General features: G+C 36.2%; 1 protein-coding gene across 11 annotated transcripts in view; it reads right to left on the reverse strand.

Annotated features, from left to right (window-relative positions):
* PICALM (phosphatidylinositol binding clathrin assembly protein) overlaps positions 1–13125 on the reverse strand; it is a 68252-nt gene that overhangs the window by 28009 nt on the left and 27118 nt on the right. For all 11 annotated transcript variants that reach the window (XR_001875604.1, XM_017819680.1, XM_017819681.1 and 8 more), the window contains 9 exons: positions 10974–11049; positions 9688–9769; positions 7426–7519; positions 6826–6937; positions 5433–5539; positions 3826–3867; positions 3042–3127; positions 1597–1720; positions 1110–1246 (listed from right to left, as the gene is read on the reverse strand). Coding sequence is in view for 10 of the 11 variants with exons in the window: in XM_017819680.1 (XP_017675169.1) it covers positions 1110–1246; positions 1597–1720; positions 3042–3127; positions 3826–3867; positions 5433–5539; positions 6826–6937; positions 7426–7519; positions 9688–9769; positions 10974–11049 (860 nt within the window). In the remaining variant the exon portion in view is untranslated. The remainder of the gene's footprint in view (positions 1–1109; positions 1247–1596; positions 1721–3041; positions 3128–3825; positions 3868–5432; positions 5540–6825; positions 6938–7425; positions 7520–9687; positions 9770–10973; positions 11050–13125) is intronic.

A 13125-nucleotide genomic window follows, 5' to 3' on the forward strand; every position in this document is an offset into this window, starting at 1 on the left:
TTTGCTCATAGCAGTCATATTGCCAGCAACTGAATTTAAACATGAAGAAACACTAACATTTGGTTTCTTCAGAAGAAAATGCTCTTGTCTTTACTACACAGCATTTCTGTCTGTTTGAAGAAGCTTCATCAGATGTTTCTCTTTTTCAGACCTCTTAAGAAGTAAGATCAGATATTCAAGTTCATATACTCATTACAAATTTTCTGGCCTCTAAAAAGCAATTTAAAAGAAAATCTTTCTTACAAGAAAGTCTTACAGTTACTAACACTGATAGATTCTCTAGCTCCTTATACATGATTCAGCTATTTTCCATGTACTTCATGTCAAGTAATTTCCTACAACAGCTTTCTAATGGAAAACGAAAGCTGTCAAAGTGCTGACAGGATCACACTCATGGCAAAAATGTGCCTTCCGAGAACCAATTCCTTCTATACTGATAAAAGCAGTGTACCTTCTGCTGCTGCTTAATTTGATAGGTAATTTACAGAATGAAAATCATACACTTGCTTACATCAACAGCTCCTGCTAGTCAAAGATCAGGATTAGCATGCAGTGAGTACTCCTGCACTGTCTTTGCAGGTCCTTGCAGGCAGAGATGTTCCAGATGCAATGCAAGACTGCAAAACCTACCTCTCTTATTTCAAACCCTGTTTCAGGCTCCCCTTTCTCTGAAAATCTACCAAGAATATTTGTTGCCACTCTACTTTTCAAGATCTAGAAATGTACTTTCTTTATGACTTCTCAAATGGAATTTTTATTTGACTTCTCAAATTTACTTGCCAGGTTCTCTGAGGACAAAGCATATTCTTCATATGGACAAATGTGTGTTTTACAGTTCCAACTGTCTGGCTTACTGACTAAGAACAGCTACAAGTGTTGTCAGCATTGGTTCATACCAGAAACCATTCTGCAAACAGATGATGAAAACACACTTCCTATGTTATTTCTGGCAATAGATTATTTTCCCATCAGCTGTACCCAAAACATCATTTCCTATAACATCACTAATGTACTCTACACCCAACCAATCCTCTGCAATATACACTGCATCAGATACTTAGAGGAGACCCTCGCTTGCAGTGCATCTCACAGTGAAGCATTCAGCATACCTGTTTGAGGAGCTAGGGGTAGAAAAAATATCAATGGCTGGTGTAGTCATTATGCTTCCTGCTGCAGTTGACACAGGAGAAGCTGCAGTTGTTAAAGAGGTATGAGGTTTCTTTGCAAGTTCCTTTAGACGTTGCTCCTGTTGGGAAAGTGAGCTGGCATAAGAAATCCAGAAACAATATTTGTGTATATGACACTGGAGGTAAATAAAGCAGAACTAAAGAATTGTTCTTATTTATTCTACAGACTAGTATCAACCACTTATAATTACAAGAATCAGTGGTTCCACAAATCCTTCAGAAACTATTTTAACAAACTCTCCACAAGTTGTATCATCTAGGTACTCACGGTTCTACTTCCAGCACTTTGCCAGAAGTACACGTTCAGTATTAATCACTCTGGTTTTCCCTTTGCTCCTGTAAGAATCCCAATAAGCTATCAACAAGAATGCAGGAAAAGCATTTGCAATTAAAAATTCTGTATGCCTACCTTTAAAGCTTTTAAGCGAGCCTGTTCCTCCTCTAACGCAGCTTGTTTTTCCCTTTCATCAACTTTTGTGAGGGACAGGCCAGTACTTGCAAGGGAAGAGACTGCATTGGAAAGGGTGGTAGCCCTAAAGTAATTGGACAGGAGAAAAGCTAGCTGTTAACAGATGACATGTGATTGGAGCTTCTAAAGAACACTTTGCTTGTATCCACCCAGTCTCCTTCAGAACTCTTTATAACACTGGTTATATCTTACACTGTACAAGCCAAAGTGGTAAGTTTAAATAAGATACACCACTAAAAATGCAAAATGCCCAGAAGGCATACTATCTACTCTTGCACACTGGCTTTTAGATTTTCCCCCTTAAATGTTTCCTCTCCAAACTGTATCACAAAATTCATGTTTGATTTGCTCTTTTCCTGTTTGCCTAAAATGGTATTATTTGTAGACATACAGGAATCTCCAATAATCTAGGCTCCAATTCAAACTGTTGTTAATTTAACAGGTTTAGCTAACAAACTATCAATGCTACTAGTATATCCCAAAGGAAGTTTGCAATTTATCGTCATTTTTAAGAGTATGTAAAAAGATTTAAAAGAAACCCATAACTTTTAGAAGAGTAATCTTACCAAAGAAAGCAAATATTCTAAAAAGAAGGTAACAAAATACTGCCCTAATATTGTCACTACCATAAAGAACTTATAAAATGTTACTGCCTTATTTGTCAAACATATAATAAAGAAATGCTACTTAATTTTGATGTCACAGAATATTCTGAGTTGGAAGGGACCCGCAAGGATCATCAGGTCCAACTCTTGAATGAATGGCCCAGATCAAACCTGCAACCTTGGCATTATTAGCACCATGTTCTAACCAACTGAGTTCTCATTTAAACAATGAAGTTTGTTGTGTAGAGGACTTCTCCAGATTGCATGTTGTGTTTTAGAAAGTACTCAAAATCATTTAATGTCTTTTACCATATACATTATGGCTTTAACCCCCAATTACTTAAAATCCACTCTTAATTTAAGGACTTCTGGAAGCATGTCCTTGGTTTTGACAAAAAAGGGATTAAAGTTGAGATATAAGTCTAAGGACATTTATTTATTCATGTTGCATACCTTACAGAAGTCTAATTATTAACAAAATGAATATTTGCAGGCAGTACATGAAAGAAATTTTGTTTCTCTTCAGAAGTTCAGGATTAAATGTCAGAAGTATAAGTAGGGATGCTAGAGCAAGTCCTTGCAGCTCCTTAGATTCTAGTTCTGTTGACCTGGAAGAAGCTGTTTTAAGTATTCAGCAAAAACTATGACAAATTGCCATTCCATAATTGCTCATATTTTTTGTTTAACAAAGCCTACTCAAACCTTAGTTTATAATGAAATTGAAATAACTGATTTAACATTCGATTTGACAATTGTTCAGAAGGACAAGGACATAAGCACCTGCTTGCAGCTGTGGAATCTTTGATTTTCTTCCCCTCTAGAGAAGCTAAATGTTGTTCCAAAGCATCAAGAAGGCTACTCGGTGCCTGCAAAGACAGACGTTAGGGAACAGATTTGAAGAAATCAGTAATTAAAATACTTCCAGAGAATGGAACAGGTACAACAGCTCAGAATACTTATACCCCATCTTGGCACCCTGTACCTATTTAATTACTTAAGGTATCAGGTGATGTACTCTCCTCACTACATCACTCCATCATAATGATTCATCAGTAAGGACTGAAATATGTCAAGAGATGTTAAAATTAACAACTAGGAAACAGCAAGCAAACAATCAGAAGCAGACAGTATTTCAGGAGACACTGAGAAGGATATTACATGGAAAGTCATTTTTATGTTCAAGCTCTGCAGGCCTTCACGTTAATTTCGATAGGCATATATATAGTTAAAAGCAAGGCTGCTAAAAACCACAGCTTCATAATACCATATAAAATTTTCATTATGTGAACTCACAGATATAATTTGCATCTTGAAGCATGATAGAAATAAGGTTGCCTTAAAATCCAATTAGAGAATGACAGAAATTATACATAATATTTTACAACAGGATCACTGAATATGAAAGCCAGGCTCTGACAGAGCTTGGATTTAATCACAAATTTAGAAATAACTTGGTGACAATGTATACAAGAAAGCCTAAGTGAATGCCATAATGCCAAATTTTTCTGATTATGCAACCCCAAAACCAGACATGCACTGGCAAACACATAATAAGTTTATCTACCTGTGAGAGATCTGGTATGTCTCCTCTGTCAATTCCAACTTGCTGTAATAAAACAAACGACCTTTAGAACCTGTTTGCTTTTGTTGAAGGCTGAGATGCTCAGAAAGTAAACAACATTTAGATGAAGTAATGCAAAAAACATAAATATATGTATATATATATATTTGTTCAATATATATTTTAAATTTCCACAGTCTGAACTCTGTAATGGTTGGTTATAATAAATTCTTGTTAAATGTATACATATTTGAAGCAGGTATGTTACAAAGATATTTTAACAGATAGAACCTTAGAAACAAGAAAGTAAGAATCTTGTGTTTCAGAACTTTAAGGCTGGAGAATTTTGCCTATCTCACAATTTATGTGTTAAATTCTCAGACCTACTGATACAAAGGGTATATTTGCTATAACAAAGCACCTTTGAAGTTTTGGAAAGAAACTCTTTTCTAATGTGCAGATCAAATTTAGGATGTTTTGCAGCAGGACATACACTGTTACAACAGAAAAATTAATACTCTCAACTTCAGTTGATAATGTTATCAGCTGAACACTATTTCTGATAGAGATATCTGTCAGGACACACAGCAAGTCAAGCTTTAAGGCTTATATTTTTGTTAAGAGAGAGATGAATACAAATGAAATAAAGAACAGGGGCACATCTCAACTGAGGAATTCCATAATACCAGAATATCGATTCAGCAATGATCAGCAATAAGAATGCAACAGACTAAACACATTTTTTTGAAAAAACCACCACAAACTAAACATTTTGCAAAGTAATTGCTTCTTCCTTTGTGAACACACCTGTAACCAAGAAATCTAAGAAAGAAATCACATGTTCATCTACTTGTCTACAATTCATCTACAGTTTCTTATTTGTAACACTGTTATTTCATCTAAAATTTATGGCAGAATTGTGAGTTTCAAACTAGAATATAGTCAGAATCGGGGGCCTCTGGTGGTCTAGTGGTTAGGGTGCAGGACTCTCACCGCTGCGACCCGGGTTCGATTCCCGGCCCCCCGGGCAGATGGAGCTCGTTAGCCCTGTAAGGCAATCCATCTAAGAGAAGGTCACTCTAAACAAACCTACGTTCTGAGACCCTCACTGCCACTGTCCGAGTTTCACTCGGCCCCGGCAGATGAACCTCAGGATTAAAGGGTGGGCTCAGTTCAGCGCACGCTGTGTCTCACCTAAAAAATCCACTGCGCAGGCTCGAAGGGTCAATGACCTTTCCCAAATCTTCGCTCGTGAAGACTGGCCATTATTATTATAGTCAGAATCATAGAGAGCAGATCACCATGAAGTTACTTTGTTTGCTTAAAGCAAAGCTATTCTTCAAAGAAACTTCACAAATATTATCAACCACGGAAATTTTAAAAGGCACATTAATACACCCTCCTTAAGCAACAGATAAACCAATAAGTACTCCACAGTCAGGTTTTTCAATACAGTCCTCAAATGAACTAATCACCAGCATAGGGATTGACAAGATGACCCTTGATGTAAGGGCAATTAGGCAGGAAGGAAGAAGCATCTGCTTTATAACAAAATAAGCCCTTCATAAGCTGTTTCAAATAAAGGGCAAAGTTGACTGACTGAAGCTTACCTCTGCAACTTTAAGGAACTCTGAGATCCGTGTCATTCTAGTGAGGAACTTCTTATATATATCAAGGCCTTCTTTGCACTGGTTCTTTTTCATATCAAAGTATTTTTCTAGAAACAGTAAGAATACTTGCATTAAATAATTAATCAAGATTCTGCAAAGGTCTGCAGATCTGTTATTATGACAACTGCAGAAGTCACTATGCTTAACTTGCACCAAATGACAAAAGCTCTGTCGTACGTAAGCTAATGATTCCATGCATGCAATTACACCTTACCTTGCAGGTACTAGATCTCACAAAAGCATAACCACCCTGAAGAGGACAATCAAGTTTAAGAATAGGTCACCCAAAGAAAAGTAAATTCATCTTCTTGGGAAGAAGAAGAAAAAAAGAAAAAGGTAGTTTTACAATCTGGCAGTCAAATATCTACTCTATTCCAGCAGCCAGATATCAGGCAAGATTTCGATCTTCTCTGACACACTGATGCCTCTTGTTATGGTCTGGTGCAGCGAGGTACAACTGATTACAAAACACCAGTGCTGAGAGCAAGAGGGTCCCACCCCACTTTTGAAAAGCCCTTTCAAGACCTGTTTCTATATTAAGCTTCACTCAAAACATGAGTGAAAGTAACTGCTTCTAGAAGAAAATAAGCTGACAGGGGTTTCAGACTGGAAGGCTGACTAACTTACTCTGGATTTTGCTTTTCATTTTGCAAGCACTGGGTAATGACAGCAATCAGGTAGCTTGATCCAATCACAGACTACAGGCAAATCAAGCAAGTCAACAGATTGCTTTCAACTTAATTATTTTCTAAATTTAGGCTCCCCTTCATCTCCAGTATGTGCAAGTGAAAGGGACAGAACTCTGAATTTGTAATTCCCCTTAAAATGTAAGACATGCTCTAGGAACATTAGAGAACCAATCATTAAAACTTAGCAACATGGAAGTTTCAATAGCCAAGCAACCACAGATGATGTGACAGCAAATTTCTAACTGACCATAACTTATTTCACTCAAAACGAAACACAACCTGATCTCGTTCTGCAAAAAAACACCCCATTAATATAGTGATTCAGGTTTGCCATGCAGTTCAATGAGACCAAAAAAAAAAATCTGAGAAAAACACACACAAAAAACCCCATGTCAAAGCAGTGAAAGACAAAAATTAAGCAAATAAAATCTTGAATGGGCTTTGCTTTCAGATTTTACCAATCCCTGTATACAAAGCAATGAAAAATGCAACTGGACAGATAAACGTTGGAAATTAACAGTAAAATCTTGATGTTTTACAACAAAACTATTTCAATTTCTCAAGAAAGCAGCTATTTTCAAACATTCACTGAGCTCCCTCCCCAAAGCTAAACATTGTAGAAATAAATATTTAGTTATATTTACCCAAGAGGTTAATAATCCCTTCGTTATATGCCGCAAACAGTCTAATGGCATCTTTGAAGAGGAGCATGAAGGCAGCATTAATTACACCATTTGTAAGTTCATTGCTATTAACCTAGGAAGATCAGAAAAAAAGTTAATGTAACTGAACTGACCTCTTAATGGAAAACTTTTAGCTGAACTCCAGTTCCAATCATCCTGCTGGCTAGTAGTGGAAAGTAGCACCACAACACACCAACACAAGTTGTCTCAGCACAGAATTAAATCATTTTGGCAGACATTTTTGTTAACCAGTGTTAATGTTAACTAATATAACTAGAAGACAGAAGGCAGAAATAATCAGCTTTTAAATGAACACGCAATTCTTACAAAAGGTACACAATAAACACAGTAATTTAGCACAAAGCATTCTCTCCAGTGAGCATTGTATTTCTTTTTCCTGATTTCTTGGGGGAATCTCAATGAACAAAACTATTCGTGCTTTTTAAGCTGTGCAGGTAACATGGAACCAAGTTCAAGACCTTTAATCTTGATCTATTTTACAAGCTTGGGCAGTTTTCTAAGTCGAGTGTATGTTAGAAATGTACATGCTGCTAAACTTACATTAAAGTCAAGAAGTGCATCCATTTGATTTTGTATAATTGGTACAGTTTTTAGGAGTTTTTCTGTGCTCATTGTTCTCATCACTCCATCAGCCCTGTTGTGAAAAAAAACAAAAGAAAATTCTTCATGTTAATTTTGAATTCTTGTTAGTAAGAAACAACACAGAAAATACATCAGGTCATCAGAGAAAACATTTAAGTCTTTGTCATTCAAAGCAGGCCTTTTGGTGTTTAGGAATGCTGTCTAGCCAATACAAGTGGCAGAAAGCCAACAACATTTATTTGGTCAAAATATGAATAGGAGATGAATTTTTAATTAGAGGAAATGAAACTGACAGTGGTCAGAAATATAGGAGAGATAAAATTCATTAGGTAAAAAAATGCTCTGAAGGGTATTTCTGCAGCAAATTTCCATCTACTTTTTTTCCAATCACCTGGTTATTCCTTTGTGTCAGTTTGGAGTTTTTCTTTTCAACTTAAAGCACTAAGAAAGAATAAACAAATGTGGTAGTATGTTTTTCAAGCTTTTTCAGAAAGATTCTAGAGACTACACAGAATTCTCTTTTAACCGCTGACTACGAATATTTAGTGTTTATTAATTGTTCAGATTGAATAAGATTGGACATGTATTTGAAAAAAAACCTCATCAAGAGAATACCAAACATATCCGAGAAAAGCAACAACTGAGGAAGAGATTAAATCACCTCAGTGACATGAAACAACTGCTTTCTGTAAGACAAATCAGACAGTCTTGCAGTTCATCAGCATGCACATGGCAAACCAAATGTTTCCTGCAAGTGCAAATCTCACAGTGCATCTGCAGAGAAAAGGCCATGGCTGTTCTCCAGGCTGGAAAGCAGTGAGGAGCACACTTCTTCCAGCTCTCTATTTGTGCTGTATACTTGATCCAAACAGCAAACAGCAACTGCAAGAAACTTAATGGGGCAGGACATGGGTGCAAAGGCCCTGAGAAAAACTGAGTGGGGAAAAGGCAGACTGCTGCCACCAGCACAGCTATTCCTATTGGCTCACAGAATGACCTCCAGGCACACGTTGTAGGCTAAACAATTCAACTCATTAGGCCTAAAACACCTGATAAAACAATTACACATCTCTCTAGAGCAGCTGCAGCCACCTGGACACACACAGATCCTAAGTGTGGAAAATGCTGTTTTGTGTTGTTGGTGCTCCAAGCATCTCTAGAGGCAGAGAGAGCAAAGAGCCCAAGCATCCCCCTTTAACTTTACCATCACACTTCAAAATAAAATGGACTCTTACATGTTAGCAAGGAAGCATAAAGGATTTGGAGAGTGTTCTGAGGCCCACTGCAAATTCCTTTGCAACATTAATGCAAGATATTATTAGACAGCCCCCTACTACAGTTAATTCATTTAACAGTATTAAGTTGGGATTTTTGTGGGTTAAAAACTAAGCTTTTAGCTTCAATATAAACTAACCTGTGCATGGATGACATAGGATGCCAAAATGTAAAAATAATATTATGTTTTTAAACTTTAAAAAGAGGTAACAAAGATGGAAAGACTTTCAACCGTGATTGGTATCTCCTCTCCAGCCTTCCCAATGAAGAGTTCAAGATTAATTCCATTGTTCCTATAACATGCAATTTACCCAGCTATTGGTGCTCTGCACTGTGTTATTTTATATGTAAAGAGCTATCTAGTCTCAAAGAACTTATTTCTTTCAAGTGAGTTCACTTTCCAGGGTAAATTTCAATTCCTGTAGTCAAACTCAGGATAGCGTCTACTGCAATGTTCTAATGAAAGGACAAATTGCACTACCTTCATAAAGTTGGTAAACTTCATACAGATATTTTGGGACAAAAACAGAGAAACACCAGGAAAGACTGCAAGATGTTTCACCTTACCTGTCATTTAAACGTTCCAGAGCTAGAAGCACAAATAAACTGCACAGTCCTCTACATTACATACAAGGCAAAGCACAGTGACATACTGTGAAAGACTTGCTCAAACTTCTGCTTTTTTTTGATATAGACTTTGATACAAATCATTTCTTTATATTAAACTGTCAATATTTAAAATGAAAAATTACAACAATTGAAGTAAAATATTTTTGCAATATACATGATTGGGCAGTTAAGCCTTCGTGTGCTGTGAGAGATATCAATGGAGAAAAGGAGTCTTCTTTGCCTGTACTAAGCCTGAGCCAACATCAGTATTTTTCACTTGAATTACAGGACAAAAGACAAAACCTCAAGATAAACAAAATAGAATATCATCCTTACCCTCTTTTTACTTTTGTGAAGTCAAAAGCCTTTTCATTCAGATATCTGCTATACCGCCTGATAAACGTTGACATGTCATAACCTAAAAAACAAGTTTCAGAGGTTTATGACTTTATTACCTAATCAATTAATTTAGAGTAGTGTTCTTGTTCTTAAGTGAAAGATATTAACACAAGACAGCTCCATTAACTCAGGCAAAAATATAATCTGATAAGAACCGTGTACGTCATCATATTCACTATGTAAATCAAACAGACAATATGACTATGTAGAAGTTAACACTTCACTTCCTAAGGAAATTGCTTCCAAAAGCAAAACAAAGTAATTTTTATGCAAGTTCTCATACTACAATAGAAATTACTACCAAAAAATTTAAATGATGCATTCACAGTGATGTTCACATCAGCTCCACAACACATTCTCTCATTTGCAACTGAACAGAACAAGAGGCATTGAAGGAAACTTTAAGATATGACAGAAATTTTTCTGTGTTAAGACAGCCGTGACAGGAAATATTTTGACAACTGCCAATCCAGGAATATAGACTAAGAAAAAGATCTGTTCATAGCCTACACTGAGACCACGGAAGCTAAGACTCAATAAAATGACACAATTCAGTGCAGCCTTGGTTATCACTGAGAAGGTTTCTGTTTCACTTTGTCTGTTTCAGTACACTTGTGGCAAAGATTAGAAGGACATAAAACACAGTGGAGAAAGCAAGGAAGCACTTTAGGAGAAAAAACAGTGATGGCTACATGTATGGTCAGAACTGCACTGGACTGCAGCATAACAGTTTGGAAGGGTATGTCAGTTGAAAAATCTGAACCAGAGAAAAGCTTATTTGCCCATCAAATTAGTCTCAAAGATGGATGGAATGGTCTTTAATCAATTTCCCAAAATGTTAATTTCTATTTTTTTAGACAAAGTTCTTGTCTCACTGATATGTTCTATCTGACGTATGTAAGGTGCATTTTTTAAATTTTAAATTACTCATCAAAATATAACTCTTCGAATGAGGCAATCTGTTCAGAAATAAAAAAACTTGGATCTGTTTCGCTAAGGAAGTCAGAAACATCTAACTAAGTCTTTTCTAAAAGACACAAGAATTTCCTCCAGCAGACATTATCTGCCATATCACTATAGCATTTTAAATTAAGAAATGCAGTCTGGGGTAAAACTGACAGAAAAGTTACGTCTTAAATGACATCATCCATTCGAGTAACCAAGATGAGTTTACTATCCCCCAGCACATTACTAACTTTTAATGAAAAAAAAAGACGCCTTACCTTGCAATCCACTTTTGTCTAGGAAATTGCTCAAATTAAACAATGTGTTTCTGGACGCCAGATACTGGATAAACCGCTAGATGAAAGAAAAAAAAAATTGAATGCTTTTACTACGTTGCCAAATGAGAAGAGGCTGAGGTAACAGTACTAGAAATTTTTTATCCAACTTATGAAATCAAGCCTTCATGCTTTAAGACTGATTTCAAATCTGGAAACTATTACAAAAACTCAGCTGAACTATCAAATTAAAGTAGTTCTTTTATACGTATAAATCTGTGAATAAATCAAAGTCACACAGATATTGTATGAAGGCCTTTGACTGAAAGACTGTTTATTTTAAACCAGATTATGGAACTGTAAACTTCTGAAAAAATCCCCCCAAATACAATTCTCATTTTACATGCTCACAGTTGTTTCACTGACTTTAATTTTATAACACCTGATTTAATCTTATCAATTAGCAAAGCCATCTTTGCTCGTCATACAATTGTAACGGTACTTAGCTTAAATATGAAAATAACGTGATATGTTAGTTTGCTTATAAATCAAATATCAAATAAACGTAAGAATCCAGATAAAGCATTAACACAGTATCACACAGTACTTGTGAATGACACTATTTTTATCTTGTAAAGACACTGTCATCACATCTTAATTTAGTAGGAAAAATAATTTTGTCTTACAAATGATTGTATAGAGCTGCTACAAAAATAAAACAATCATTCACTTTGACAAAAGACAAAGATAGTTTTGATTAGTGTGACATGTACTACTTCATTATTTTCACTAGCATACATAGCTTCCATAGAAAACAGACTGGAGAAGGGTAAAGGCAATCAGTACCTAGCTATAAATGAATTAAGCAAAAGCTGGAGGACCAATTGCCTTACGGTTTTTCCCAAAGGGATTTACAGCTTCTCCATAAACTTCTAGACACTTTCCTAATTTCAAGCATGGGAGCAAGCTGCCCTAGGAAGTGGAGGAGTCACCATCCCTGGAGGTATTTAAAAGACATGTGGGACTTCAGGACATGGTTTAGTGGTGGGTTTGGCAGTTCTGGGTTAACAGTTGGACTAGATGATCTTAAAGGTTCTTTCCAACCTAAATGGTGCTCTAAGTATTCAATTTCCATGCTCATTGTTCAAAGTACTTTTTCTAGATGTGAAAAGTTTCATCTTGAGCAGCAATCTTACCCTCACTACGTCTGTACCACACTCGCCAAGCAAAATTTGTTTGGCAGTTCTATTCTTCAAATGCAAAGTATTTCAGATAGCAGTACTATGAAATACCTCTAATTACTATGAACTGCACAGTTTAAAATTCACATGACTCAAAGTGCAAAATGTATAGTGTGTTTTGGAAAGTGTCAATTATCCCAGTGACAAAGTTTAAAGCTTCAAGTCAACAACAGAAGTTTGCCCTCTTGTGGCTTAGTTGGCTTCACAGAATAGATTTTCACCCAGACCAGCAATAACCTGTAAGAGAAACCAGTCTATGTTTTAAAAACCTAACCTCCCACCGCAATCCAGCAAAATCAGCCAGAGGAAGCGGTTACACAACCTATAAAAACTCTGAATGCAACCTGAAAAGTTGTGATTTTCTAAAGCTATCGCCACAGTTCATATAGCTTACCTTATTCTGACTGTTTGAAGTAAAAAGGAATGTTTGCAAACACTTTCTAAGAAAGCCTTAGAAATACAGTTCTGGTTTTTTTAAATGCAGAAAATTCAAGCTGCTGCTATGTTGGCGTTTTGAACAATAAGGCCCCATAGAATTCAAACTGTAAAACGAAACAAGCTTATTTCTTTCTGGGTAACTGTTTGTTAAATTGGTCAATAGTATTTGGTGTTATTTAGATGTTCACACTCAAAGCTAACTCACAGGCACACATTTGTCTTCACTGTAAATGGTTAGGGGGAGATGGTAGAAAGCAATTTAGAATCAAGTTATCCAGGAGGAAAGATCAGAGGATTAGCTACAGCATAAACCTAAAAATGCTTCCATTTTCAGCTTTTAGAATCCCATGAGAGTTAATTTCGGTTGGTTTTGTTTGTTTTTTTCATCAGTAGAATAAGAACACTCCAGCATTCGGGACACTTACTTTTGATTCTAGAATTACAAACTTTAAAGTAGAAACAAAGTAGACAGACAG

The sequence above is a fragment of the Lepidothrix coronata genome, unplaced genomic scaffold (assembly GCF_001604755.1).
Source record: "Lepidothrix coronata isolate B3197 unplaced genomic scaffold, Lepidothrix_coronata-1.0 Scaffold76, whole genome shotgun sequence".
Taxonomy (NCBI): Eukaryota; Metazoa; Chordata; class Aves; order Passeriformes; family Pipridae; genus Lepidothrix; species Lepidothrix coronata.